The sequence below is a fragment of the Plectropomus leopardus genome, chromosome 4 (assembly GCF_026936395.1).
Source record: "Plectropomus leopardus strain MGB_pleo_1.0 chromosome 4, ASM2693639v1, whole genome shotgun sequence".
NCBI classification, from domain to species: domain Eukaryota; kingdom Metazoa; phylum Chordata; class Actinopteri; order Perciformes; family Serranidae; genus Plectropomus; species Plectropomus leopardus.
In genome coordinates, this window is record NC_142179.1 from 22,149,120 (window position 1) to 22,176,951 (window position 27,832).

Below are 27,832 nucleotides of genomic sequence, written 5' to 3' on the forward strand. Positions count from 1 at the left end.
TTATGTCAAGGTAGTAACTTATAAACACTGGTTTATACTGTTTTGCGTTCAACCTGGTTAAAAAAAGTGATCTCGTAAAGATAATCTAAATTACCTCTTTTAATAGGCTGTATTTAGTTTTCTTAGGTATGCCGTTAAGTCCCGCCCTTTCCGGCGATGATGCATGTACGCGGAAGTGCCGCCAAAACCGTCATTACCACAGTTTTCAAAATATGCCCGGACAAGATAGACAGCTGAGCGATTTTATTTCAGAGAGATCGTCCTCGGTCAGAGTGATAAAGGTAAGTTTCTGAATGACTGGTCCAGCTGGACAAGGCGCACACGTAAAGGGATATTAATAACTACAATATCTTGCAGGTTCATCATCTAACTTGGAAACAGAGCTGGGCTTATAAATTGGACCATACTGCATAACAAACGAAATTCTTCCCATCAAGGACCTTTCTTCAGGATGGACAATGGGGTGGCATCCACTAAAGGAGAGAGCTTCCTGTCCAGGATGGCCCTCAATGACAACAAGGCTGGTATGGAGGGTCTTGACAGGGACAAGATCAACAAGATCATCATGGAGTCATCTAAGGTAGACACTAACAGTACAGTGGGGGAAAGTAACTAAGTACATTTTCTCAAGTACTGTACTTAAGTATGAATTTGATATTTGAGGCACTTGTACTTTATGCGAGTATTTTATTTTCATGTCACTTTATACTTTTTCTACTCAACAACATTTCAAGGGGAAGTGTAATATTTTACTTAACTGCATTTATTTGACAGCGTTAGTTACTTTATAGATTAAGGCTTTTGCATGGAAAACCTAAGAAAAGTTAATAAAATATGTAGTTTTGTCAATAATTAAATTATCAAACAGTTTATACAAGCACAGCTGCAGGAATAAGTTGATTCAAGAATCAGTTGATTAGCTGATTCACAGAAAATTAATTGCCAACCATTGTGATAAACATTTCAGTCATTTTTAAACTTTTGTTTAAGTTGACTTTTAGGAGGTTTTTTTATTTTAAAAAAACCCCACAAAAAACATCTTGGGTGTTTTTTTCTTCCCTTTTGATAATTTTAGTTTTTTCTATTTTCTATTTTAATTTTGAGGATTTTAGAGGAAGGCGTTATATATATTTTTTTAAAATTTGAAGTTTGTGGAGTGTTTTTTTTCGATTTTTTTGTTATAATTCTGAGTTTTTTGGGCTGTTTTATTCTTTCTTTTTTTAAATAATTTTGAGTATTACTTTTTCTTTGTTGGGTAATTTTATTGTGTAAAAATGAGTACATTTTCCTTTAAATACGTACATACTTTTACTTAAGTACCATTTGCAATGCAGGGCTTTTACTTGTAACATAGTAATTTCACAGGGCCGTATTAGTACTTTTACTCAAGTAAATGACTTGAATACTAACTCCACCACTGCAGTTCAAATAGACTTATTCTGTTAGTTAGTACCAATAATCTTTCATTCAGAGGAATATTAACAAATATAAATGATGTGTTAAAACAGAAAAGGCTCTGTCGTGTGCTGTGGACAATATGAAATGTGAGGTCCAATTTTACTGGCTGTGTCCAGCCTTGTGTGAAAGTGTAATGACATCCCATACTAAAAATAGAAATGCTATTGTAGCTTTTCATTTTGGCTGTGCTAGAATCTGTAACTCTTTATTGTCCTTGTCGTTTCCTGGCAGGGATCTAGGTTTTATGAGAATGAGCTGAAAAGAGAGCAGCAGGTGAACCAGCGCATTGAGAAAATGATGCTACAAAAGGCACAGATTACAGAACAGCAGTTAAAGAAAGCACACGCTCAGGTGAGACACTGTATGGATTGAACGGGGTGTTTTTAGAGGTTACTCAAAGAACACATATGCAGACAAATCTGATGTGCCGTTAGATGAAAAAGCTACATTACCAAATACACACTTACGTGTTTTTCTTTAAATCTGTCTTTATAGGTGGAGAGGATGGCCACAGAGCTGGAGAAGAGTCGTGATCTCAGCCGTATGATTGTACATGTGGACATGGACGCTTTCTACGCTGCTGTGGAGACTAGAGACTGTCCTGAGCTGAAAGACAAGCCCATGGCTGTAGGATGCATGAGCATGCTGGTGGGTTCTGGGAAATAGACACAAATATGACAACAATTTCTCCAATAATTAAAGTAAATAATTCAGACTATCCCCACACAACACTTTACCTCAAGGAAGAGGGCAGAAATAGAAAAAAAGAATTAGAAGAACTATGTGCATTAGGATACCAAACTTCTATAATACAGTTCATTACAAACTCTTTAGTCACAGTACAATGCAGTGATACTGCATTTTCTTAAAGTACAGTGTAGGAATAAGTCTTCAAATGTACGATTTATATTCATTGCACAGTGTAATACAATGTAATATCAGAAGTCATGGATATTTAAACCAGTGCCAATGTTATATGAATAGCTCTATGATGAATTTAAGTGCTTTAATTTAATCTCACCCTTTTCTCTTTCAGTCAACATCTAACTACCATGCCAGGAAGTACGGGGTCCGAGCCGCCATGCCTGGCTTTATTGCAAAGAAACTCTGCCCCAACTTAGTTATTGTTCCAACCAACTTTGACAAATACCGAGCTGTGAGTGATGAGGTAAGAGTGATGGCAAAACACACACACAAAAACAAAATAAATACATCCAGAAAGTTGCAGTTAAAACAAATGCTATGCAGCCAATTTGTGGCATCTTGCTGAAAACTAACAGGTGCTCGTGGATTTGTATCTCTCTGTTAGATCCGGAAGATTTTTGCAGACTATGACCCTCACTTCCAGCCATTGAGCCTGGATGAAGCCTATCTGGATTTTACAGACCACCTGGAACAGAGACAGAGCTGGCCAGAGTCCTCACGCACACATCCCTACCGCACCAGCGGCACCGCCACAGGCAGGACTTAATTATACAGACATGTAGAATGATTATACCGTGTGGTTTGTTGTTTTTTTTTTATAACTGTCACATTTACTGTAGACACCACAATATGACAGAAAACATTTGTGTTACATGATCAAAGTTTTAAACATCAGGTTATTGTGTGAAGTAATTTCTTTCCTGTAAAGGTGAAGAGCAGGTTGAGCTTCCGCAGGAGACGGTGCCAGAGGAGAACGACCTCTCTCCGGTCCTGTTTGAGGACAGCCCAAGCTCCTCTCCCTCCTCACCGGGTTCTGCAAGTGTCGGTGCTGCTAGTGGTGCATTCGAGGTGTTTGGGACGTCTGTTGAGGAGGCTGTGAGAGAGATGCGCTTCCGCATTGAACAGAAGACCATGCTAACTGCCAGTGCAGGTGAGTGGAAAACCACTCCAACACAGATAATAAAAAACTATCTTTTGTTCGTCAGTGTCTTGCTATTTTCAAATATTTTGCTTTTTAATTTGATTTTCAAAGAAGATATACATACTCAACAAAAGTTTAAGGTCACCAAATAAGCATTTGTCTATCATTTACTCACCCCATGTTACTTTGAATTTATGAAGAAAACTTTGTTTTTCTTGCATGCCTCCATGGATAATACAGAATCCCAAAACTGAGAAAATTCTTGATGAATTGAAGTAAAAGGGGTCCCTGTTTAACAACAGCAAATCAGCCATATACAAACTCTTACACAAGTTGTGCAGTAAAATCCAAGTCTCATTTATCCAGTTGCATGCTCAGTACTTCCCAAACACACGCATTTTCACTAAAACCCTACTATTTAGAGCACTTCAGCATAAACAATCTCACGCACGGATGAGTAGCGCTTTGGAAAGCACCTGTTTTCCAACTGCTCAATGGAATGCATGACCACAGTTAAAATGCATACTATTGTCCAGGTGCTCTACTCATATGCAGTATGATGTTTTAAATAGTAAGGTTTTAGTCAAAATGCATGTTTGGGAAGTACTGAGCATGCAACTGGCTAAATGAGACTTGAATTATACAGCAGAAGTTGTGGGAGAGTTTGTAAACAGATGTTTCGAGATAGTTTTGCTGTTATTTAACACAGCCTAATATGGCTGCAAGTCATGACAAATTTTCTCAGCTTTTGGATTCTTTCTTCACCGTGGAGACATGCGTGAAGAACAAAGTTTTAATCTCAAATTCAAGTTAACATAGGGCAATCGATATACAAATGGTCATTATGTGGTTGAAGTATTCCTTTAAGTGTTACATTCCTCTTGCATCTTGGATCCCCCCCTCCCTCCTCACTCTCTGAATAAAAACAAAATTTGAGAAATATTAGGGGACTGACAGCTCCATTTGAAATATAATTCATTCTTTGTAATAATAAACTGCTTAATAATAATAACAAGTCTTTTCAGCACACGTTGTTTAGAATTCTGAGTAAGATTATGAATGTGTTTTACCAGCCCTTCATTTACAAACGCGATACTAAAAAACGCTTTTCACTCTTCTAGGAATTGCTCCAAACATGATGCTTGCCAAGGTGTGCAGTGACAAGAACAAGCCCAACGGCCAATACAGACTCCCCTCCACCAGAGAGGCAGTCATGGACTTCGTCCAGAATCTCCCAGTCCGCAAAGTACAGTACACATTGCTCAAACTAAAACATAAACAGAGAGCCTTATGGTATTAGTTGGTGAATAATTATGGAAAGATGAAAGAATGTAATCGTGTGTTTTTGTGTTATTAAAGTCTGACAGATGGGGAGTAAAATGAGTAGTGATGTGCTGCAGACGGGGGAAAGGTGTTTGAGAGAAAATTTATATCACTATTTAAAAACAGTTAAAATGTGTGTGTGTGTGTCTGCTTTCAGGTTTCTGGCATAGGGAAGGTGAGTGAGAAGATGCTCAACGCTCTGGGCATCAGTAGCTGTTCTCACCTTCGCCAGCAGATGGAGTTGCTGTCATTGTTGTTCTCAGAGACATCCTGGCATCATTTCATGCAGGTTTCTCTGGGTTTGGGCTCTACATTTATACCAAGGTACCTAACTGTCTAATGAAACTCAGCACAACTAAACGAGAAAAGTTAACAGTCTGGGTTATAGAGAGAGAAGATCATATACAATGTCTTTGCTTTCTTACAGGCATGAAGAGAGAAAAAGCATGAGCACAGAAAGGTACGGTTTTAATGAGGCATAACAAGACAGCTGGATTGATTTTGTTGGGAGTCCATCTCCTTAACTCTCTCTCATTTCTCGTCTGTCAATTGATCTTCACAGGACTTTTAAAGAACTGAGCAAAGTTGAGGAGCAGCTATCTTTTTGCAGGGAGCTCTGTGAAGACTTAGCACAAGACATGAAGAAAGAAGGTCTAAAGGTAGAGAACGAGGGTTGTTTTATTTATTTTGCAACATGAACATACCCGTGTGCATATCCTGTGAAGAAGTAGACGGTCCTAAATACATCTGTGGTATACATGTACATAGTTATACTGTATGTTCATAGTGTCAATTTTATAACTGCTGAGACAGTGCTTGGATGAATCCTGCCTAAACACACAGTGCTTGTTTGTGATCACTGTCACTGATGTCCAACACTGGGGTCCCAAACCCTGCAAGAGGTCACCAAAGCTTCAGGGCAGGTCACGAGGCCTTTTGTATTTTAAGGGGGTTCAAAAAAACTTTTGAAATATATATAGTGTTGGCCAATATCTTCATTATATTTCATTAATTTCTGTGAAGTAAACTGAGATTGTTATTTATAAAAGCTATGTTATTCAAGATATTAACTTAACAGAAAATCTCCCAAGATAAAGGCACTGTGAAGACCTGAGCGCAGGCTACATTTACACAGAGCCTTCAGTCTCTGCCAAACAGACTCGACCTGCATCAAAAAAGTATGCAGTTAAACAATCAAAGTTCTATTAAAACAAGCCCTGACACACCCAGACGATGGTCAGCCATTGGTCAATGTTGGGCCGTCAGTGAGCTTCTGTCGCCCTATTTTTTGTGTTGTGTCCCGCACTGTTGGCATTTCTTGGCCCTTGCTTTTTTCTTCTTTTTTTTTTGCTCGATTCAGGATGTTGAATCGGAGATGGCTGAGCCTGTGTGTGAATTAAATCAAGAAATCAGCATGAGAGGAGGGACAGAAGAAGTGAGGAAAGTCAATAAAAGCCCTAAAACAAGAGGGAATGAGATTGAAACAAACCTGTTAAATTGGTTAAGATAGTTTTCTTAGCCAGTGAGCTCTTTAGCAGAAATGGTTAGTAACTGCGCGATTATTGTTTGCTGGTGCACAGTGAATATACTTTTTCTGTCAACAACGGGTTGAGTTGTTAATGTGCTAACTGGCTAACTAGCAGCTTGAATGGATCCTGTCAGTCTTCTGGTTTCCCATTTAGAATAATGAATACAGACTACTGCCTCCTGCTGGTATGGAGAGTCTTTTCCTTTCACCCAGGTGGACAATCTACGTTCTGTCTGACCATTGGCTGTAGTCTGCGGTGTGATCGGGTGCAACATTTGGGCCAAGACAGAGGCGACATGAGGCAGGACAACAGTCAGCCTTCATTGCCACTAGTTTTGTGACTAACGTTGGTTTTGTGTGTTTCAGTTTTTAAGAAAACAGGTTGGCTCTGTGTGACTGTCTCAGGCTGAGCAAAGAGAGGAGAAATAAAGCCAGCATGGGGGATATTTGAACAGAAATTGACACCGCAAAAATGGATTGAGTGAAAAGAGTTATATTGGTAAAAAGAAAAAAAATTACTGTCTCATTCTTAGCTTACCTAGAATCACCCTGACTCCAACCACAATCTCATACAATTACCTCAACCTGTTCATTCCCCCTGAATCGATAGAGGGAGGACTGGATGGCTTGGAACGACCATCACCCCCCTGCCTGGGTCCTGATGTGGCCTTGATAGCTGGAGGAAATGGAGGGCCATTAAGGAGACAGCAGGGGCTACTATCAGCCTTGGAAATGTCTCCCTGGGAGATGATCACATTACTATGAAAGCGCTTTGTGCCGTGTTACTCACAAAATGCATTCTGACAAATCAGTGATATGACAGATTATACAAATTTCCATCTCTCTTCTATTTATAGCCGTTTCACACATTGTTATTGATCCTGCCTATAATTAAGAGGTTATTAGAGAGCAGAAAGATATGACTTACACTGTTTTCCCGAATATGAATTAAATTTCCTGCAGGGTAAAACCGTAACACTGAAGCTTAAGAACGTGAACTTTGAGGTAAAGACCAGAGCGCTGACGCTGCCGTATGCTGTTGCCACAGTGGATGAGATCTTTGCTGTTGCTAAGGACCTACTGAAAACGGAAATCGACAATGAGAGCCCCCAGCCACTCAGACTGAGGCTCATGGGTAATTAGATGTAGCAGTATAACGTACATATCAATTAATATAACTATCTTGAAATAAATCTAAATGATCTGTGACAGACTTCGTGTGGAAATAATAACACAGTTGACGTTCACTTTGGAGTTTTCTCCAGATAATTTGCTTTTGTGCTCGTAGGTGTTAGAATCTCCGCCTTTGTCAGTTCGGATGATAAAAAGCCCCTGCAGAGGAGCATCATAGGCTTTCTTCAGTCAGGCAAGACCGACTCTTGCAGTTCTCCCCAAGGAACGATTCAAAAACTTGACAAAGAGCATCTCTCCAATCACGCCTTGGTGCAGAAGTGGCAGAGACAGAAGGAAGTTCCCTTGTGGAGTGAGCAGAGGGGGTTAGAGGGACAACAGATCTGTGAGGAACCCAAACAGTCTTTCTTCCAAAGGGCTCATGCCAAAAGACTGCAACTCCAGGCTGCGAATACCAACACACAAGAGGAAGGCCAGAATTCTTCTGTGATTCCTTCCGCAGGCACTGATGCTCAAAAGAGCATAGACTCATCAACAGAGGTGCACAAGAGTGACCTTGCAGCCGTAGAGCTCTCAGAAAATGACTTTGTCTTCCCCGTAGACGCTTGTGCATCCACATCAGGCTGTGGTGGACAAGTAACGGACAACCTTACCTGTCCAGTGTGTAACAGGCAAGTGGGCACGACCGATTTAAATGTCTTCAACAGACATATAGACCACTGTCTCAGTGATGCCTCTGTAGAGTTGAACCGATGCACAGTTTCTGACTCAGAGTCAGATCTGGACCTCGACAATGACCAAAGAGACTGTGAGGGGATGGACAAATGGAGGACAGAGTGTGAGGTTGAAGAGGAGAAGGTGGAGAACGGTGAAGAGCTGGAGTTGAACAGAGCTGATCATCGGGGAGGTCAACACAGCTTGGAAAACCAGCCTGGGAAACCAACGTTTTTGTTGATCCATGGTGACAACAAAAGAGTGACCTTGGCACAGCCTCAGTCATGTAATGAAAAAGGCCCGGTGCTCATCTGCCCAGTGTGTCAGCTGATCCAGGACAGTGATGACCTCACTGTCTTCAACCGCCACGTTGACCTCTGCCTGAACCAGGAGGTCCTACATGAGCTGAGGGGGCAGACGCTGTCGCCCATAAATCCACCTTCAGTCATAGGTGAGTGATTGTATTAAATGAGGTTGTTCACTTTCACTAAACAGGAACCACATCTGTGCACCTTTTTTATGATCTTTCATTACTAAACCTGCCATAAATATTTTTTTTGGCCAATGGGGGGGAAGCGAAAACATGTTGTAAACACAACATTGACATATCATCTTATGGCGAGCTTGTTATCAAACAGATGATTATGTAAATACAGAGTTACAGAGAAACATTTGCATTTATTTGATATCTCACTCTCATATGGCTATTTTTCTGATCTTCTGAGACAAATATCCTGCTGTTTTGTTCTCAACAGATAGTGTACACAGAGGTTTTAGAGTTTTTATGCAAAAAATGTTGCCTGTTGCAGCTATAAAGAACTTGATGAGAGCGTTGAGAATGAACCAAGGTGTGGAAATTGGCTTTGAAAGGGTAAGTTTAGCATTTTTCAACTTTGACACTGTTTTCCCATGTTTTTGTGTTCAGGTAACTAATAGGAACAGACATTTTTGAATCTTGTCCAGTATTGAGCGACACCACTACGTTCAGCAGTCATGCAACAGGCTGCAATGAAGCCTTGGAGGTATGCGTGCACCATTAATTTACAATTCCATTAAAAGTGCTTGTTTGTGATCAAACTTTAAAATCCTGTTTGTTTAACCAGAAACAGCCATGTAACCGCTATCGCCAGAGAGTTAATTTCCATAATGTTTCAGGCACTTAGAGTAACAATCTGAGCCTATCAGTGGCAAAAGCAAGCACTTTTAGTGGATGTAAATGGACGGTGTGAATATGGCCTGAGCATTTACATTGCTGCCTGTCAGCTGCAGTGACCGTAACTCAATACTGCACCAATTTCAAAATTGTTGTTCCCATTGGTCACTGAAATACAAAAACATGGGGAAATAGGGTCCAGGTTGAAAATAAAGTTCACATTGTCATTTGATACATTTTTATTTAAAAAATAGCAACATTTTGTTCCATTTGTTGATTGGGGCCTCATGTGTGTCAGTATTTCCCACTTGGATTTGAAGTCTGGCAGTGTATCTGTCTCTGCTGATGACATATATTAACTGTGGCTGTATGACGTCTTTGGAGTTAACAGAAGGAAGGTCTATTTGGGAGGAAGTCGGTGGCCTTTGACCTTGTTATTTACTGACAGTGACATTGTGTTAGAAGTTTGTATCGATTCCTGCAGAGAAAAGACATCTCATTTCAGCCCATGGGGCTTTCTTTGCCCTGGTCTTGGAAATGGCTAAATCACTTTCTCACCTATTCATTCCTTCAGTGAACTGCACCCCAGTTTCCTCTTTAACAAGCCTGCCTCAGAAATTGCACTCTTTATATCCCTGAAGAGGTGCTGCAATTGGGTGCCTCCTTGCTAGATGCCTTTTTTTTTTTTTTCGTAAGAGGAGTTTTTTCTATCAGTGTTCACGAGTGTCTGTTTCTGTTTGCAGACAGAGGCCGCCTCCTGCCAGTGCAAGCAAGTAAAGGCAAAACCAAAAGGTGAGACTGTTGCTGCACAAAATGTTGACATCCGACCTCTTCATATTCCATATACTGTTGATAAAGTAGGAACAAGGGAAGTTTTAATTTAAATTTTTATTTTTTTCTTTAGACGGGACTCGCCTTCCTCTCCTCCTTCTAAAAAGGCTAAAGGCCTCGGTCCTCGCAACACCATCGACAAGTTTTTCAGGTGACAGCCATATACAAACAATGTCCATCCTCATCTGGAGGAATTAAGAAAGTTTTCTCCACTCTCTCTTATAAAATTTGAAATTAAGATCGCTGTTTTAAGAAGCTACTGTAAGTATTTGCACTAATACGCCTTGTTGTTTTGTATAAGCCATACAGGAAATAAAAAATGACCAATTCTGTTAATTTCTGACAAATTAATGGAAATATATATGCCAGTGTAACTACTTATTTTTGTTACTCATTGAAGATAAGCTTAGTATATTTATTTTACCGTGTTCAAAATGGATCATAGGGGTATTTATTACATGCTGAGTGTTATTTTCCTAATTTATCGAATGAAGGTTTTTATTCAGATTTTCTCCAGTAATTTTCAATTGTATTTATTGTGTTTTCCATTGATGATAATGTATATGTTTAATAATGAAGATAAGAGAATCCTTCTATCATGTTAATAAAAATTGAAATAAATTACTTATCTGCTGAAATTTAACTTTGGGTGATATTTTTACAGCTGAAGGTCTAGTGTGTAGTATTTTGTGGTATGTATGGGCAAGGTTGCAGAACTGAAAATGTGTCAAGCATGTAGGAGCACTACAGAGGCTGATGTGAAAATGTGAATGGCCCTATTTAGAGCAAACATGGCAGACTCTGTGGAAGAGGACCCACTCTCTATGTAGATACAAACAGCTTATTTTAAGGTGAAAAAAACTCTTATTTTCAGGTGATTATAAACTAATGAAAACAAAGTCATGAATATTTTAGGCAATTTCTGTCAATAGATGTCCCTAAATCATACACACTAAACCTTTAATTACCATCCATTCTTTATTAATCTGACTTTTAATCAAAAATGGTTGCCTTTTAGTCTTGTCAAGAAAAACCCATTACAGGAGCACAGTGACCAGCAGTGAAAGACTGCATTGCCTCAGGTTGTGTGAATGGGGAGCATTGCTTCTAAAGAATATGTGTAACTACTGAAACTTCCCTGGTCAAACAAGTTAAACTGCTATTAGAGACTTATGTTAATCTTTTGTAAACGTTGTACTGTGTTGATAGAAATTAAATTAAAAAAACCCCACTTGGTAGAACGTCTTAATGTTACACAGTGCATGAAATGCATGAAGCCAGTCATGCCACATACTAGTCATTTAACATATTAAATACTCACTGTTATCAGCAGTATCTCAGGGGTGTGAACTGGTTAAGTAAACAAGGATCAGCCCTCCAGCATTAAGAAAATAGAAGTGCACTTCCACTTCAAGGCTTGCTGTTGACTATTTGAAGACAGGAACTACATGAAACTACGCAGAACAGGTGTTTCTCATCCTTGGTGGGCCCTGTTACCTCAGGTATTTGGTTTGGTTTCAGTGTGTGCGTGGACTGTTTATTAAATTACACCAAGCCCGCCTTTGTTACACAGTGAGGTAATTTAAAGCTTCCTTATGGAGAGTAGAGCTTTGGCTTTGAGGGCAATGATCGAGAAGCATCGTCCCAAGACGGAGAATTTGGACCCTCGAAAGTGGATGAGAAAGGAGACTGTGATGGGATTTACAGACTTCATATTCAACAAAAACTCTGACAAAGAGACAGACGACAGCTTTGACAACAAAGAGATGTGTGAGTATCCAAGCACAACTAAAAGAGGAAAAAGGCTTTGGTTTCATAGAATATTAATATGATGGATTATAGAGCAATATTTTATAAAGTTTCTGTAGTTGTTAAAGCTAGAGTTAATCATTAGGTATTAATTGTGTTGGACTGACTATGTCCTATTCTCTTACAATAACACACTATATTTGCACAAGGCTCAAACTAAGGCGTCCACAGTGCATAAAACAGACCCTCAGTTGACCTCACAGTATTTTTCTGCTGGGGTTGTGACTTCAGTACCGTTGTAAATTCCTCACACATGGTGGTTATGTATTCAGTTGAAGACACTACAGGTGAATAGTTTAAATATCACTATAAAACTTCACCAGTTTATTATTTACATTACAAATTGTTTTTTGTTACATGTTTTCTGAAATTATAAGTTAAAATATGAATTAAATAATGTATTATCTAATTAAATATGTGCTCATTTGCAGACATTTCCAGAACAGAAATGTGAACTTTGGATATAGCCAAGTCCAAATTTCTTGTGTACTTTTGTTGACATATAAGAGTTAATGGTTTTCAGAAAGGGAATTTTGGATATCTCTATTTGTCATTATGAATCAGAAAACATTGTCAACAGCCATTTAAAAAATCAATTTTGGTCATGTTTTTAGGAATAAAATGCTTTAAAATCATGTATTGTAAAATTCCATACATTTTTTTTAACAAAAAAAGACACTACAGGTGATAAGGTTAAAACATCAGTTAACTACTTACACCAAAACATTTTTTAAACAAGTTTTCTGTAGTTGTCTCTTTACATGTACAAATGAGACTTCTAAATAAATGTTACTTTTGTATGTAAAAATGTTTGCATACATTTCCAGAATATTTTTTTTTACTTAAATAAACACCCAAATACTTTGGATGTTTTCTTCCCACTGGTCTGAATGAGGACATGAAAGCAAAATAGCCCAGAATCAAAACTCACCAGTGCATAACAAAGCTGTTTTTACCTGTAGTGTCTCTCCTTAGTAACCCCTGCTACATGCTGTCATGTATACTATATGTCAAAGCCACTGTATAAAACCCTCCTGTCTGCTGTGTTGTGCAGTGCTTAATGCAGAGAAGGAGTTTATGGAGGCAGCTAAAAGAAATGATGTGGAGACCATGAAGACTCTTGTGCGAGGGCTGAATGCCAATGCAAAGAATGTGGTGGGTCTAGACAAACCTTTAATTGTATTGTAAACTAAGCACAAGCAGACCAAAAGGCTATTAATTTCTGGAATTTTGTAAGAACGGGAAAAAAACTATACTGAATGGATAATATACTGCTGAAATTGTTAACCTCAGGATAACAGGACTGCCCTTCACTACGCAGTAGCTGGAAAAAACATTGAAACTGTGAAGCTTCTTTTGCAGCGGAGAGTCAAGGTGGACCAAAAGGACAGGGTGAGAGGGTTTCAAATATCTACATCTGAAGACCTGAGCCATTGACAATAGAGCTTGTGTAATACTCTTAAGTAGTCACAACTTACAATTTTGTGTTCTTTGTCTGACAGTACGGTGTCGCACCCATTCATTTGGCTGCCTGGTTTGGCAGTTTGGAGATCATGAAATTGTTGGTGCAAGCTGGGGCTGAACAGAAGGTTGAGAATGAGGTAGAGAAGCAGGAAGACTTTAGCTCTACTTTTTATCAGCAACTGACAATGACATATCCCGAAATCAGCTATTTGTCTTTTGATTTTCAGCAACATGTCTAAAAAAACTTCTCAAATGTTAAATCACTTCCATCATTCTAGATTTGCATCTAACACTGGTATGCGTGCCTCGTTACAAACATCAGCACAGATGCTCTTAAGTTACATTTCTGCTACTGCACAATGCTAAATTAAACATTAACTCACTCTTTTTTTTCCACCTCAGGAAGGACTGAACATCTTGCATTGTGCTGCAATCAACAACCACACTGAAATTGTAGAGTATATAGTTAATGACCTGCAGATGAGAGAACTAGACAAAGATGACCAGGTATCTATTTAACATTTTAGGCAAGTTATTTAGAAGTACCAAAATGCAGTAAATGTTGTTGTTCATACCTCAATTCTTCCATTTCAGTCAGGACACCGACCATTTGCACTGGCGGCAGAGCATGGCTGTGTTGAAATGTTGGACACGCTGATCGAACCATACAACATGGCCACTATGAAGCCCAACATGGTGCATGTGGACTCGTTAATGTGTTTGTAGTTTGTGTGGTATTTATGCTCACATGTGTCTGAGTGCACATTTGTGTGTCACACCTGCATGACAGCTCAACACTCTTTGATGCCAGTTGTTTCCCTCCCTCCCTTCTGCCAGAGCGGGGACACGCCCCTGCACTTAGCTGCCAGGAACGGTCACTTGGACACCGTCCAATTGCTGCTGCAGAGCTTTGATACTCGGGATGAAGTCAATATGGTAGACAATCAGTGTAAACATCCTCTCTATCACGGTTTAGTTTGTGACAGTGTGTGCTCAGTGGCTAATCCACTGCTGTATGGTGGATCCACTTTGGATTAATTAAGATATATCAAACCCGGACTGGTTATTGTCATATTACAAGACAAACGGTGTTCTGGCTTGAAAATGTTAAAAAGATTTGTGAGAAAAATCATCTTAAATCAATATCAAATTATTTTCTGGCTATTTTGGGGAAAGTTCACCCCAAAATAAAAAAAACATATTTTTCCTCTTATCTGTAGTGCTATTTATCAATCTAGATTGCTTTGGTATGAGAGTTAGAGATATCGGCTGTAGAGATGTCTGCCTGCTCTCCAGTAGAATGGAACTAGATGGCACTCTCCTTGCGGTGGTAAAATTGCAAAAAAAAAAAATGTTTTAAAAATTAGTAGTAACCAGATCAGGATTTCTGCATTTTTGCTTTTTTGGCAGCTTCGAACGCCACAATCTGACTGCCATCTAGTTCCATTGTATTGGAGAGATGGCAGACATCTCTATGGCTGATATCTCCAACAATCTACAATTCAAGCTTGGACAAATCCACATTGATAAATAGCATGACAGGTAAAAGGAAAAAAAATACATATTTTTGATTTTGAGGTGAATTGTCCCTTTAAGTTTTGATGTTTAAGTTCGCTGTAGGCCTGAAAAACTTGTTTTTGTCATATAGCCTTGTGAGCATTCCATTTTCTGTTCCTGATACAGTTATTTGGAACAATTACTATACTTGGTTTGTCTGTGTTACAGGACGGAGAGACAGCTCTGTACCAGGCTGCAGACAACGGCCAGGAAGAATGTGTTCTGGCCCTGCTGGAGGCTAGCTGTGACCCCAACATCCTTACAACGGTACAACAGGGCACTATGTTGACTTTATCACTGAAATCAATGACCTGATGCCCTGTTGTTAATAATGTATTATTGTAAAATATTTGAATAGGGTTAATCATTGAAGCAGCATCAAAGTTGTTGTAAAAAAATGTGTCCTAACCCTCCTCTCATTTTAGGCCCAATGCAGCGCTCTCCATCCAGTGTCAGAAAAAGGAGACACCTCTCTTGTGCAGCTCCTCTTATATTACAAAGCCTGCACAGACTTCCAGAACGAGGTAAGCAAACACAAGCTAGGTGGCAGTAGTACACTCTCTCAGTAAGGTTTTTGGTAACACAGATCACACACACATCAGCTGAGCTGGGCTTAGATGCATATCATTGTAATTTTACATTCTTTCTCCTGAGCTAACACTTAATTTTTGGGGCTCATGTTGTGTAACAGGGTATTTTTGCTCTCAGAACCTAGAGGCTCCCATCCACCTGGCTGTAAAGAACAGCCACATCCCTGTCATCCATGCCTTACTGAAAGCTGGCTGCAACGTTAATGTCACAGATAAGGTATGATCTCCTCAGTAAGACATTAAAATAAGATGTCAGCCAAATATAAGTACGAAAAAAAGAGGGTTTTTCGCTGCATTGTGTTGTCACTGTCCTTCGCCATAAACGGTTAGAGGTCCCAGACTGTGATGCATCTAGCTGCAGAGCTGGCCAGAATAGAAGTCGTGGAAATGCTTCTTAAAGCTGGGCTGGATCTGACGCTCAGGGATCGGGTAAGAATTCTCACAACCACAATTGCTAAACACTTTTTTTTAGGATTTAATCCTGGCCAAAATTCGATAGTTATGGTAATTTAAGCTATAACAGTAGCATGATACATTGAAACTGTGTGACAATTTTAATTCTAAATCTGATACCGTACAGCTGTAATTAAAGTTTGTGTGTTTTGTTGTACATGTTGGATATGGAGTAGCAGGGTAAGACGGCTCTGGGTGTGGCAGTCAGAGCAGACGAGGTGATTATTGTGGACATGATCATAAAAGCAGAGAGATACTACGCCTGGAGGCAGGTGAGGGAGTGAAATGATACTTGTAACTTCTAATTTTTTCATGTGTTATAAAAATCCATTTTTAGGCTTTGAAATCAATAACTACAATCATCACAAGTGATTCATTTCCTTACACCACAATCGAGATGAGCTGAATCCCCTCTAATACTATTAAAATATCTACGGTAAAAAATGACACACAACCCAGAAGCATTTGACATCCAATTTTCCATCAATTTAATTAAAGGTGTGCCTGATTCCTTTCCCATCTTAATTTTAAAAATGTTTAACTCTGGCTCTCATACTGCTAATCATGTGTGTGAGTGTTTTTCCAATAATCTCTTAACATGCCCCCCTGTGCTCTAGAAGGCCTGTGGCCTTTATCAATCTGCTGACATAATTTAATTGCCCTTTCAGGCCAACCCAGAGCTTAATGAGAGCGTTCACAGCGAGTATCCGCTCACGTTTAAACTCGACCACCGCTATGAGACCCGGCAGCTCCGTTCGATGGCCTGGCGCCTGGCGTACGAGCTCCTTAAACCAGGAGACTGGAAAAGACTGGCAGAACACTGGGGCTTCACGAAGGAGCAAGTGTCGGCCATCGAGGAGCAGTGGACAGGTGCCACATCTCACACTGACTGGACAGGCTTTTGACTGTGCATTTGGCAACTCTTTGAAATAGTAAACAGAAGCTTTTTTGAGCCAGAATTTTACAAGTTGAAGTCCCTGAAATAATGAGGAAAATTTGGCAATGAAAATATCCTGGATAACTATTTTTTTTTCAATCAGACTGGCTAATTTATTTTTCTATTTTATCTTCAAGTGCACACAAACATTCTTTAGCTTTAATGGTCAAACTGTTTTCCTGTCTGCACTGTGTGTGTTTGACCACAGGTCAGCACAGCTATCAGGAGCATGGGAACAGGATGCTGCTGATCTGGTTCCATGGGGAGGAGCTGGCTCAAAAGAGTCCGTCTAAAGAACTATTCCAGGGACTCATCCTCACAGGGAACAGGAAAGCTGCAGGTACATTCGGCTAACCCCCCCCCCCAAAAAAGAAACAAACTGTGGAATCTATAAACATATATGTATGCTGCCTGGGGGTATGTGCCAAATTTTTATTGCGAAAAATGTTTGTCTTACAGATAAGATTCGGATGGAGGCAGAGAGTTCCAGCAGTAAGACCTGCAGCATTTCATGAGGATGAACACCGCAACATATGAACTGACAAAAACCGATGCTTCCATTATTTTTTACTACTGATGTGTGCAGGAAGAACTGAATAAAAAAAAATAGAAAGTCAAATTGTGCATCAAATCATTTATATATGGCTTTAGTTTAGTAGAGTAAACACCCTGTGGTGTTGGATAGTTGGTCTCAATAGAAAACATTAATAAAATAAGTTATTTAAAAATGTATTTTAAACACTACAGTACATTCTCACCTGTGCATAATTTAAAGCAAAACTTTTTCATAGGAATAAATGTCCCTTTTGCAATTCTAAACTCTGCCCAGCTGGTATAAATTAAAAACATTTACATGTGGCGTTCTAAACACCTGGTTCTGTCTATGCACTACATTCCTGAGAAAAATCCGATTGCTCAAGAAATCATTCTCATTCATGAAAGGAAGCTTAAAAATGCAATGTTTGCTCCAAATTGCAGAGAGAAAAATTCCCTCCAAGATATCAAAATAAAATGAACTTATACCTGATGCCACAGTAAACTATTTCTAATATTGGTGCACAGGATTTGTTACATTTTAAATCTAGTTGAGGTGAGCAACACTTCCCATGTGATATGTGTGTGTGGTCAGTCAACTACTTTGATAGAGTGTACGTGGCATGTGCTGGTGTGTGCTCTGGACTTGCGTCTGCCTCCGGTGGAGCTTTGGCCCTGTTGTGATGAGCGGGGAAACTTAGAAGCCATGGCCTGACCGATGGTGACCTGAAGGAATGAAAGAAAAAAATGCTCATTATTATTTTTCAGCTTCACATGGCACAAAATAACAAATAGTTAGCAATGCAGTCATGATTCACACTGTGTCATACCTGTGTAACAGGATGATGGCGTTCGACTATCACAGAGCTCATGGGCGGTGCCACACCCATCACCTGGAGGTTGCTGCGTGCAGCTTTACTGACGTCACTACGTGCAGTGATCCGAGCCGTCACAGTCTTTGAGGGTTTTTGTTGACTGGCTGTGACAACACGACCGCTCACCTGGACAAACAAATAGCGATGCATCATATCTAACTGTGACTTCAGTAGTAGAGACTCCCTCTGTACTAAAATCAAATAATTCTGTGTAGTTAGTCATCAGTTTGACAGCCATTTATTCCATGATTCCTTGATATTCAACAACAGTGGACACTGTCCTTACTTGTAATGGCATGTACCTGAGACAGTAAATCAATATGTTTAATGCTAACCTGTTTGTGGGAACTTGCAGTGCCCCCATGTGGGAGGGAGCTGTGCACCACTGTAGTAGGAGGGATCACTTCTGCTCTAGACCCGGGGGCACCAGATCCCACCTGAGGACAAGGAAATCGGGGCGCCAATGGGAGGAGAGAGGCAGATAAGAATTATGGTGTGCAGATAAATGTATGGTTTCTCTAGTAATTTTAAGGGTCTCACCATATCCTCTACTTCACTGTGGGAAGGGTCCGGGCGGTCAAAGTGGACTGGACTGTACCGTGTTGATGAGATGGGATACGGTTGAAGTTGAGCCAATGTAACAGAGCCAGGCTCATCCTGGGGAGGTAAAATATCTACAAAAAGAAAAAAAGATTAATTGAGTCAGAATCTGGCACTGTATATTCTTGGTACAAGTTTGTTATAGTTACAAAAAAATCACAAATTTTAGTGCTGAATGTTGAACTGGACTTTACAAATGTTCTTAATCTTTCCTCTTTGGCTGCTTGGCTAGTTGTATTGTCTGGTTGGTTAAGTCCTATGGAAGCCCAGTGACAGCAATGTGACGAAAAAAAGAATCATTACAATAGTAAACTTTCTTGAAATAATGACACAATATCACTACATAATGAGCCAATTTATCAAAAAAAAAAGATAAAGATGTATTACCTCAAAATTATCTCAGAATAATGATAAGCTTTCTCAAAGTAATGACTTAGTATCTATAATTAATGAGAAATACTTTCAAAATAATGTGTTAGTGTCTCAAAATAACAAGAAGCTCTCTCATAATAATGACTTACTTATCTTGGGATAATGGCTTAGTATCTCAAGATAATAAGAAACATTCTCAAATAACTCCTTTGTATCTCAAAATAATGATGTGGTATTTGTCATTATTTTGTCATACTAAGTCATTACTTCAAGAAAGTTCCTCATTATAATGAGGATCTTTTTTTCATCACATTGGCAGAAATAGGCTTCTGTAAAAATAAGTATGAGTAAGAGTCAGAGAAGACTTTTCTATAAACAACCCAGTTTGACAGTCATATAATAATATGCATTTCAAGTTGCAAGACTCATTAAACCTGAAAGCAGATGGCTGAACAGAAGATCATGCTAGAGTTCATTTGCACAAGCTCAAAACAGTGAGATCCAGCTTCAGCAGCCATGCACTCACCAAAAATAGCACAGTGAGGACGGCAGAATAGATCTGTTGCCTGATCTTAACTTTTGGTGCAGCATGGTGATGGCAGGGTGTGAATTTGGTTTTCGACAGCATTAAAAAATAGGTCTGTGCTGGTGTCAATGTGACTGTGTGCAGATAATGATGTAATGCTACGAGTTCTACGGGCAATTACCAGGCCAACTAATACTACTGTACTGTCATTTAAATGTTTTGTGAACCTTAGCATTGTTGGCCTGTTGCACCTCAGACAAGGTGCCATTGTCTGGTCCAAGGTTTATGACATTTATGTGTCTACTCACATATCCTGCATTATCCCAAGCCCTTACAGGCAATTTTCACAGCACCAACATACTACTTAATAAAAGCAGCAATTTCACAATTTAACAAATGTCGCAAAAGGCTATTTGATTTTTCTAACTAATTTTTTAGAGCCACATCAAAATTATACCCTGTGCAAAGTACCCTACAGTTAGCACTCAGCACATCCACGGACTCATCAGTCCTTTGGGTAAGTCAGTGAATGACTTCAAGAAAAAAACAAAGACCACCCTTCCCTGCTCTCATTCATAAATCTCCACAATTGTCAATAGCACACAGCTGCACTCTATTGGAGAAATGATGTTTCTTTCTTTTCTATCTGTTAGTTTCTGTTTTGAAAGCTGGGCTAAATCAATACAGCACAGAGGCAAGGCTAGCAATGCTTTTACGCTTTGTTGTACAGAACAAGGGGTCTATTTATGTGGTTATGGTGTTTGTGACGATGTTAGCAGTGCAAGCTTTAATGTGCTAGTTGTTTAGAAAATATGGTTTGTGTGGTCATTCTGTTACGAACCATTCTGATCATGAACTGAAGGTTGTTCTGTCCGTCCCTCTGCAGTATGGAACATGCCGAGAGCCTCCATGTTGAGAGCACATACGCCCCTCATGAAGGCTTTCTTCATAGAGTCTTCATAGCGCTCTCGCTCTAGTCGCAGTCTCTGAATCTCTGCCTGGGCCTTCTCTATAGCTTCACAGTGCTGCAGAGATCGGTGGCAGAAAATGGAAAGAATCATTCATTTATCAGATTGTACATACTGACAAAAGCAGTGGTGGTTTGGGTCTGCTTTACATGATTTGTAAATGTACAATGCATCTTTCTGACTGCTATGATTCCTGTTGTCAACAACGCATTAACACCATACACACTGTTTCATATGCAGGTCCCTCACTCACTTATTTACCTCTGCCAGTTTGGCTTCATACTCTTCAGACAGGCGGGTGCAGACCTCCTCAGCCCGTGCACGGCAAGCCCGCTCCACCTTGACCTTCCAGTGTTTCTGGATCAGGGACTGCCAGCCTGACCACACCCTCTTCTTCAGCTGCAAATTGTAGTGCTGCCGTGCTACTCGGGCAGCATGAGCCTAGCAGGGAACCACAAGACCATGAAAATATTCACAAGAGGAAATAATTACACCCATTATTCATTCTTATGCAGGTACAGTACTTTTTTTCTTGTGATGCACTTTCTGTGTCATGGTTTAGACAAAACTGTGAGTCATGCACTATATTTTACATTTTAAACACATGGCATAAATAGCTATTTTGTGAATGTCACTTTTTTTCTCCTTTTAAATATTTTAATATTTTATGCATTTGTTTGACAAGCAGTAAGAAAAGGAACAGATTGTCCATCAGCGCACTGTCAAAATTTCCCATATTATGTAAATTTACCAAGAGGGGATATTTGTGTTAAAATGTGGCATACGCATGTTCAGTGTGCAGTGACAATGTGATGTATGGGTCGGTAACTCATGCAGAGGGATTATTTGCATAAACCATTAAACTGCACTGACAGTAATCTCGCAATGTTAAAGTACATCCACTACCAGTAATTTTACATCCTTTCCTAAAAGAAATATACATATATGAAAATAAAATTTAAAAACACTGAAAAACTAATTATGTTAAGTTATCTAACCTGACAATCTACGCAGATCACAGCCTAAAGTAAAGAGTGAACCAATGATCCAAAGGCGATCATTACGATGCTGAGATAATAAATGTGATGCTCGTGTGATGTTCATCTGAATGACACACACACACTTATTACTCTAATATAGTCTGTATGATTTTTTCTGTATGAAAAAAATCCCATTATCACACGCAGTAAGTGTTTCCCAAACGGCCGATCTATTTGGGCAGCTCAGCCAAACAGATTAGCTCCACCAAAACAAATATTTTGTCCTGCCTTCACCTTTTATATCATGTTCATGCAGAGCAGCAGTAGTTTTTTTCCTTCTCTTTTCACAAATTTTTAAAAATGAAATTCAAAAACTTTGTTTTTGGTTGACTAAATCAGTAAGCATCTGTATCTTCTTACTGTTAAAGGACACAAGTGTGGGTTATGCAAGATGTGTGAGTTAGAAGCTTTAAATCTTTAAAGCTTTAAATATGAAGACAACCAATAAGCCAACACTGATGCTGTGTAAAAGAGCCCGTAAATATGCTCCTTGCATTAAAAAATGCTATGAAATTTAGTCAATCTATACACCCACACCCAATGTAAATAGTTATTAGCTTGTTAGAAACACCATAACGTCATCAGTGTACCTCCTCTTTGGCCTCAGTGTGCTTGAGTCTCCAGTGGGTGAAGGCCCTCATTTTTTCCTGTTTTTCTTTTTGTCTGTCCAACACCTGGCTCAGGTTCACAATCACCTGAGGGAGGACACATTACACAAAAAGCTTGTCAGCTTCAAGTTCTATATGTACAAAAGAATGAGAGACAGAATGTGCAAGTGAGCGAACAATGGCGATATGGGGCTGATAGCTTAGACATGGATTAATCCCACCCAATCCTACACTAAAATGTCCCACAAATGGAAGTAACTGGAAATGAAATCTAAGTCCGGTGCTTAAAGGAGCACTTCACCCCCCAAACCATGGAAGTACTGAGCATGCGACTGGATAAGTTGTGTGAGAGTTTGTAAATGGATGTTTTGAAATAGTTTTGCTGTTGTTAAACGTGGCCCCCTATGGCTCCCATTCATCAAGAATTTACTCTGTTTTTGGATTCTTTGTTCACTGTGGAAGCATGAGGAAAGAAAGTTTTCTTCCCTATTTCAACATAACACGGGGTAAGTAACTGATATACAACAGGTCATATGGGGGGTGGAATATTCCTTTAATTCATGTCTAACCAACCAGCACATTATAAACAGGAGAAAGCAAATAAAAACAGTCACCTCATCTTTTCTCTGGTTGGAAGTCTCGTAGGTTTGCAGCAGCCCCTTCAGGCTGTCCAGCTCTGACCTCAGGGCAGCTGTCTGGGCGGCATGCCTCTCCCTCTCTTTCCTCATCTCCAGCTTGTGTTGCTCCATGAAGGCCAGCTTCCACTTCCTGAGCTCAGTCAGCACATTTGACTAATTGGGAAATAGAGGGTGGGACAGTCACAATGTGTTCATACACTGCTTCAGTAAACGAGGATGTCTGTACACAATTCTTCTGTAGATTTTGAATGAGATAAACGGGTGCGCTGGAGGATTCAGAGGTCCATGGGACAGGCTACCACATGCAGCCAACACAACACCATGATGCAGAACGTATATTCAGCTTTAGGGGTAATGGTTTAATTGTGACCTCGGCTAAGTTTCTACAGGGTCAAGCATAACCACATCCACAAATGTTAACATACTTGGCTTATTTGGAAATTAAAACAACAGATTTTGACATGACAACAGAGGCTCACAAGCAACTAATTGGTCAAAAAAACCAAAAAAGTTTAAACTCTCTCCACCACAGTCCAGGCCTCTGCCTTTTCCCAAGGTCAAACACCTTTTTATCAGCACTGCTTAGCAGGTGATTGCTTGTCATCTGCCCTTCATGAATGAACTGTACAACATTAGAACAAAAGGGCAGGAAGGACACCCATGACAAGGCACTCACTTCCTCCAAAATCATTCCATTGGGAGACACAATTAAAAGGTCACTTGTTTCCACGAAGAGCAGAGCTGTCAACCTATTCAAAAAGGCTTCCTAAGACTCCAACACTTTACAAGTCTCATAATCTTTGACCTCTTCCTCACCATCGCACGCGGTCCACAGTATTTCTTGCATTTAATCCATCACAGTCTAACTGCCTGATTGAATGAGTATGGAAAATGTCAATATAAACCTACCTTACACATTTCAGCTGCAAATTTTTTATCATACATATAATCTGAAACTAAAACAAACATAACATGTAATACTTTTAGTTTTGTGAATGAAGCACAGTTACACTTTTCTGACATTTTTATGCCACAAGACAAGCATAGTTTGCCGGCTACATTGCACTTAAAAGGCTTAATTAATGCCCTGATGACATTTTACTACATCTTTTCTACTTATGCGTAACTCAGTTTTCAAGAATAAACCTGCCAGTTTGTGCCTATTTTACTGTAAACTGCTGAAACACACTGCCGCTATTACTATTATTATCATTCAGCTACTGTATGTCAGAGCCCTATATATAGCCGTCCAACATTATCTACAGTCAGCTCTCAAGCAGGCGGCAAATAAGAGCCATTAAATTGATTGATTATAGAAAGACAGTTTTACAGTGCGAGGAAGCAGGCTAACCTTCAGGTTGTTGCTCCATGTGTCCAGAATGTTCTCCATCTTGCTTATGTTCTCCTCCGAGATAAACATCTCTGTCACAGCGGACTCGAGGAGGTTTGGGCTGTTTGACCGAGACCTCTCAGACGCCCTCTGTGACCTGTCTGAGGGAGTGTTTGAGGCCAGCGATGCCCTGCTAGATGACCGACCTGCCAGCTCCTCAACTGGAAGGCAAATAAAAAATCAACAAGAATATCACCAGAAATTTGACATCATTGCAACTTCATGGTCACTGTATTTTATACGCTTAATTGATATCAAGAGAAATTAATATAGAATTAGATATCACAACTAATCATTTGCATCTTTGTATTTTTAGTTCAATTTACCATGTGTGGAGGGCTCAACAATCACAGGGGAAACCTGTGATGATCTGACACTCCGGCTTGAATGCCTTCCATCTTGAGTTTCAGTGGCGGTATCTAACAGAAGACGAGGCAAAATGGTAAACAGATAAAAAAGGAAATGTTGCTAAAATACATTTTACATGACATAAACGAGTAAAAAATAAAGGTAAAATGTAAAAGTCAGAAAACAAAAGACAGTTTAAGAACAGAAAAATGTGATGTCGTGAATGCTGAATAAGACGAGCACGGTTCCTCGTCCAGGAATGCATTTATGTCAATATCTTAATTAAATCCTGCAGGGGGAAGAGAAAGCCAGCACTCTAAAGAGCAGTGCGGGCAGAGAGCCAGGAGATCATTACCAATCGGCCGTCTGCTTTCTACATCCCTGTGCACTACTCCATGACAGTTAAAGCACTAAACCTCCAATGAGAGCTGCAGCTGGAGCTGGAGCTCGGGGGTGGGGGTCTGATGGACTGTTTAAGATGTGGGTATCGTAGGGGAAAGAGATAGGGGGTACAATCTGACAGACTGATATCATATGCATCTTGACTAGACTGGTTTACAAGCTGAAAATATGAGGCTGATAAACACACACTACATTTTTCTCCATGCTGTGATACCAAATCCTTTTTGACAGCTGATCATTTGATGGGGGCAGTGTCTGGAAGGGCTCAAGTTGTGTTTCTGTCAAAAAGGCTTAGTGAAAAAATGTGTGTGTATGAATGTGTCCTGCATACAAGAAGAATCCAGAGATACCTGCTGGGCGCAGTGATTTTGTGTCATCTTTTCTCCGAGAACTCCGACCCTCTGCAGGCAGATGTGAGGTGCTAAGCTGCTGCAAGTGAGCAGTGGTGAGTCTGTCAAGTTTAGGGGTGACCACAGCATAGCGAAGGAGCTCCTCATACTCATCCTGTTGATCCAAAAACAATTTTAAAAAATCCCTGCGAGCACAAGTGTCTATTGACATCTGTATATTTCTATAAATTAATGTATATTTTTCATAATTGGTTTCTTATTTGTATAGTTCCTGAATTCCACAGTCATCATTTCTATTGCAGGATACAGGGATGCACAAACCCTGTCATATACAGCTTTAGAGAGCTGACAGTCAACACAAGCAACTATACTGGTATTTTAACAAGTTCCCAGTTAAACAATAATATCTAAATACCTTAGGCAAACTGGGACGCAAAAATTAGAGTGAATGTTAAAGTTGGTATTCAAACTGCCTGTTGCAAACATCCATTTAATTTGCCAGAGCTACCGCTTTCACTTCAGTTGACTTCCATACTTGAAATAGTTGTGCATCCATTTAGTTTTACAATGGAAAGGGCAATGGGCAATTCTAATAGATTTTTCAGGTGTGTTAACCTTTGTTTTCGCTTTCAAATAAGTGGTTTGGATTATTGATTGAAACTGGGTGTATTTTTAAAACTTGTCTGATTGCATGTGTTGCTTGCTCTGACCAACTTTATCGTGACATGTACATAACGGCACTTAAATTGGGAATGTGTTTTTCTTTAATCACCTGAAGCTCAGAGGAGACAGAGCTGCCCGCATCAGAGTCCTTAGGCAGAACAGGACTTGTTGGTTCCTCTTCGTCTGAGGACATCTAGACAAAATAAATATGTGGAATGATGTTTGTTTAGGGATACTTTACATACAGCAAAAGCTATAAATGTTGAGCCACATGTATGCCTCATATGTGTAGTTGCAAATCATAGTTTATATATAATACTTTAAACATGTCGTATCAACATATTTGTCTTCAACAGCCTTACACCATTGCACATGGAAGTGGGCTGCAAGTAATGTTGCAGCTTATGATGGAGCAACAGTTTACAGTAAACACAGGCACTGCAGGATGAAACTTGGGGTAGGCCATCAGGACAAAACTATATATAAATGGTCATAAACACATAAAATAACACAAAACATCTTTGTTTACATAATGTCATAAAACATGCAATCTACATTTTACAACATATGCGTTAACATTAACTTTGTTGTTCTTTGGTAAGAGAAGTTTACATTCTCACATGTACTATATCAATGTTAGAAACTGTACTTTATCAAAGTAGGGGATTGGCTAGGGTGTGAATTCAGTTTTGTTTTTGTTTTTTTTAAATATATATCATGACCTCCCCAAAGCCACAAATATTTTTCCTTGAGCCTCTCCAAGTGACTGATGGAAAAGTATGACACTTCCTACACCATAAATATTTTTATTTCTGTTTCTAACCATGATAAATGTATTGTTTAAGTAAATGTTTACCTTTAAAACCCACTTGCTGGTTTTGTGGGTATTTAAAATAAATACAAAATATGTCTGTGAAAAGTTGTAGGTCCCTTCCTTTAGCCAAAACAAACTCTCCCCCCAGTGCTTCAAAAAATATCTCAAGTGTCTCCTCTGTTTTGGCCCACCCCCTACCCTCTAATAAATAACGAACAGTCCCTCGGCTAACCACGCTTTGAAAACAGCTATGCCAGTGTGTTTTTCCCTACAGCTACTGCAAGTTACGCCGTTTCTGGCAAACTAACGTATAAATGGATATTACATAACATCAGCTAGCCACCAATTGTCATTATATACTAAAAACGGAGACGCTTCATTTTCGATTGAAAAACATAACGTTACAACTCGATGGAGCAAGGGAAGTAAGTGCTGTTTTAACTGTATTTCAGGTCTATAGAAGTAAACTATAACTATTAGATAACGTACCTACTCTGGCAATTGATGTGCAGTAACGGTGCTTTTGGAAATATTTACCTGTTTTATATTTCTGTGCAGGCTGCCACACTTAGCTGTTTCCCGAGTTATTCCGTCAGTTAGAAACTGCTTGCTCTGCCGTTTCAAACCCGTGGACTCCTAAACAACAGACTCTCTGATTGGCTACTGTTTTCTCGCGCATTTCTAACTCGCTCTCTGACTGGGTAAAATGTTTCCGTGGTAACGGTAAGCGGAACAACGCGGAGCAAAGCAGGGCACCCACAAGGCTACAAACAAAAAGCTCCGCTTCAGTTGTTTCTGTATTTTGACAATACAGCTCATTTACTTCACGATTATGATGGCAGCCAGTAGCAGCATTAGCAGTAGTGAGTATCGGGGTACTTCTAATGCTAGCTATTAGCACTGCAGCCTG

General features: G+C 39.6%; 3 protein-coding genes across 5 annotated transcripts; 2 read left to right on the forward strand and 1 right to left on the reverse strand.

The window, feature by feature from the left end:
- The first annotated feature begins 132 nt into the window (after positions 1–132).
- Positions 133–10,622, forward strand: polk (polymerase (DNA directed) kappa). Of its 3 annotated transcripts, none has more exons than XM_088076853.1 (16): positions 133–281; positions 358–580; positions 1,690–1,809; positions 1,954–2,106; positions 2,495–2,626; positions 2,768–2,918; positions 3,092–3,313; positions 4,426–4,550; positions 4,785–4,951; positions 5,055–5,087; positions 5,190–5,286; positions 7,119–7,290; positions 7,444–8,451; positions 8,810–8,871; positions 9,897–9,945; positions 10,058–10,622. In XM_088076853.1, the coding sequence occupies exons 2-16, from the start codon at positions 452–454 to the stop codon at positions 10,180–10,182; spliced, it is 2,745 nt and encodes a 914-aa protein (XP_087932979.1). In that variant the 5' UTR covers positions 133–281; positions 358–451; the 3' UTR covers positions 10,183–10,622. The 3 variants fall into 3 exon arrangements, with proteins under 3 accessions (XP_087932979.1, XP_042343998.2, XP_087932981.1); XM_088076855.1 differs by having other exon boundaries at positions 150–281; positions 438–580; XM_042488064.2 differs by lacking the exon at positions 8,810–8,871.
- A 118-nt stretch (positions 10,623–10,740) lies between these two features.
- Positions 10,741–17,391, forward strand: ankdd1b (ankyrin repeat and death domain containing 1B). Its single transcript, XM_042488380.2, has 15 exons — positions 10,741–11,754; positions 12,848–12,948; positions 13,087–13,185; positions 13,296–13,394; positions 13,660–13,764; positions 13,852–13,953; positions 14,095–14,193; positions 14,983–15,081; positions 15,240–15,338; positions 15,523–15,621; positions 15,735–15,833; positions 16,034–16,129; positions 16,526–16,727; positions 17,003–17,134; positions 17,254–17,391. Exons 1-15 carry the CDS (start codon positions 11,580–11,582, stop codon positions 17,307–17,309), a joined length of 1,662 nt encoding a protein of 553 aa, XP_042344314.2. The 5' UTR covers positions 10,741–11,579; the 3' UTR covers positions 17,310–17,391.
- On the reverse strand, positions 17,213–27,567 carry poc5 (POC5 centriolar protein homolog (Chlamydomonas)). The gene is made up of 13 exons (XM_042488379.2): positions 27,460–27,567; positions 26,218–26,301; positions 25,446–25,599; positions 24,672–24,764; positions 24,307–24,506; positions 22,932–23,108; positions 22,300–22,404; positions 20,931–21,110; positions 20,543–20,726; positions 18,744–18,877; positions 18,539–18,640; positions 18,159–18,329; positions 17,213–18,054 (listed from the first exon to the last, which is right to left on the reverse strand). The coding sequence occupies exons 2-13, from the start codon at positions 26,299–26,301 to the stop codon at positions 17,920–17,922; spliced, it is 1,719 nt and encodes a 572-aa protein (XP_042344313.1). The 5' UTR covers positions 27,460–27,567; the 3' UTR covers positions 17,213–17,919.
- Between the last annotated feature and the right edge of the window lie 265 nt (positions 27,568–27,832).

What these genes read in the sequence shown, in the direction of transcription:
- poc5 (XM_042488379.2), bottom strand. Translation starts at nt 26,301, where the DNA reads ATGTCCTCAGACGAAGAGGAACCAACAAGTCCTGTTCTGCCTAAGGAC. An exon ending in CCAACCAGAGAAAAGATGAG is followed by an intron (nt 22,405 to 22,931) that starts GTGACTGTTTTT and finishes GTCCTCCCTCAG; the next exon opens with GTGATTGTGAACCTGAGCCA. An exon ending in TTCAGTTCATGATCAGAATG is followed by an intron (nt 18,878 to 20,542) that starts GTTCGTAACAGA and finishes TTCTTTTTGTAG; the next exon opens with ATATTTTACCTCCCCAGGAT.
- polk (XM_088076853.1), top strand. Translation starts at nt 452, where the DNA reads ATGGACAATGGGGTGGCATCCACTAAAGGAGAGAGCTTCCTGTCCAGG. An exon ending in CATGCTAACTGCCAGTGCAG is followed by an intron (nt 3,314 to 4,425) that starts GTGAGTGGAAAA and finishes TCACTCTTCTAG; the next exon opens with GAATTGCTCCAAACATGATG. An exon ending in TGGAAATTGGCTTTGAAAGG is followed by an intron (nt 8,872 to 9,896) that starts GTAAGTTTAGCA and finishes TTCTGTTTGCAG; the next exon opens with ACAGAGGCCGCCTCCTGCCA.
- ankdd1b (XM_042488380.2), top strand. Translation starts at nt 11,580, where the DNA reads ATGGAGAGTAGAGCTTTGGCTTTGAGGGCAATGATCGAGAAGCATCGT. An exon ending in ACCCCAACATCCTTACAACG is followed by an intron (nt 15,082 to 15,239) that starts GTACAACAGGGC and finishes CTCTCATTTTAG; the next exon opens with GCCCAATGCAGCGCTCTCCA. An exon ending in CATCGAGGAGCAGTGGACAG is followed by an intron (nt 16,728 to 17,002) that starts GTGCCACATCTC and finishes GTTTGACCACAG; the next exon opens with GTCAGCACAGCTATCAGGAG.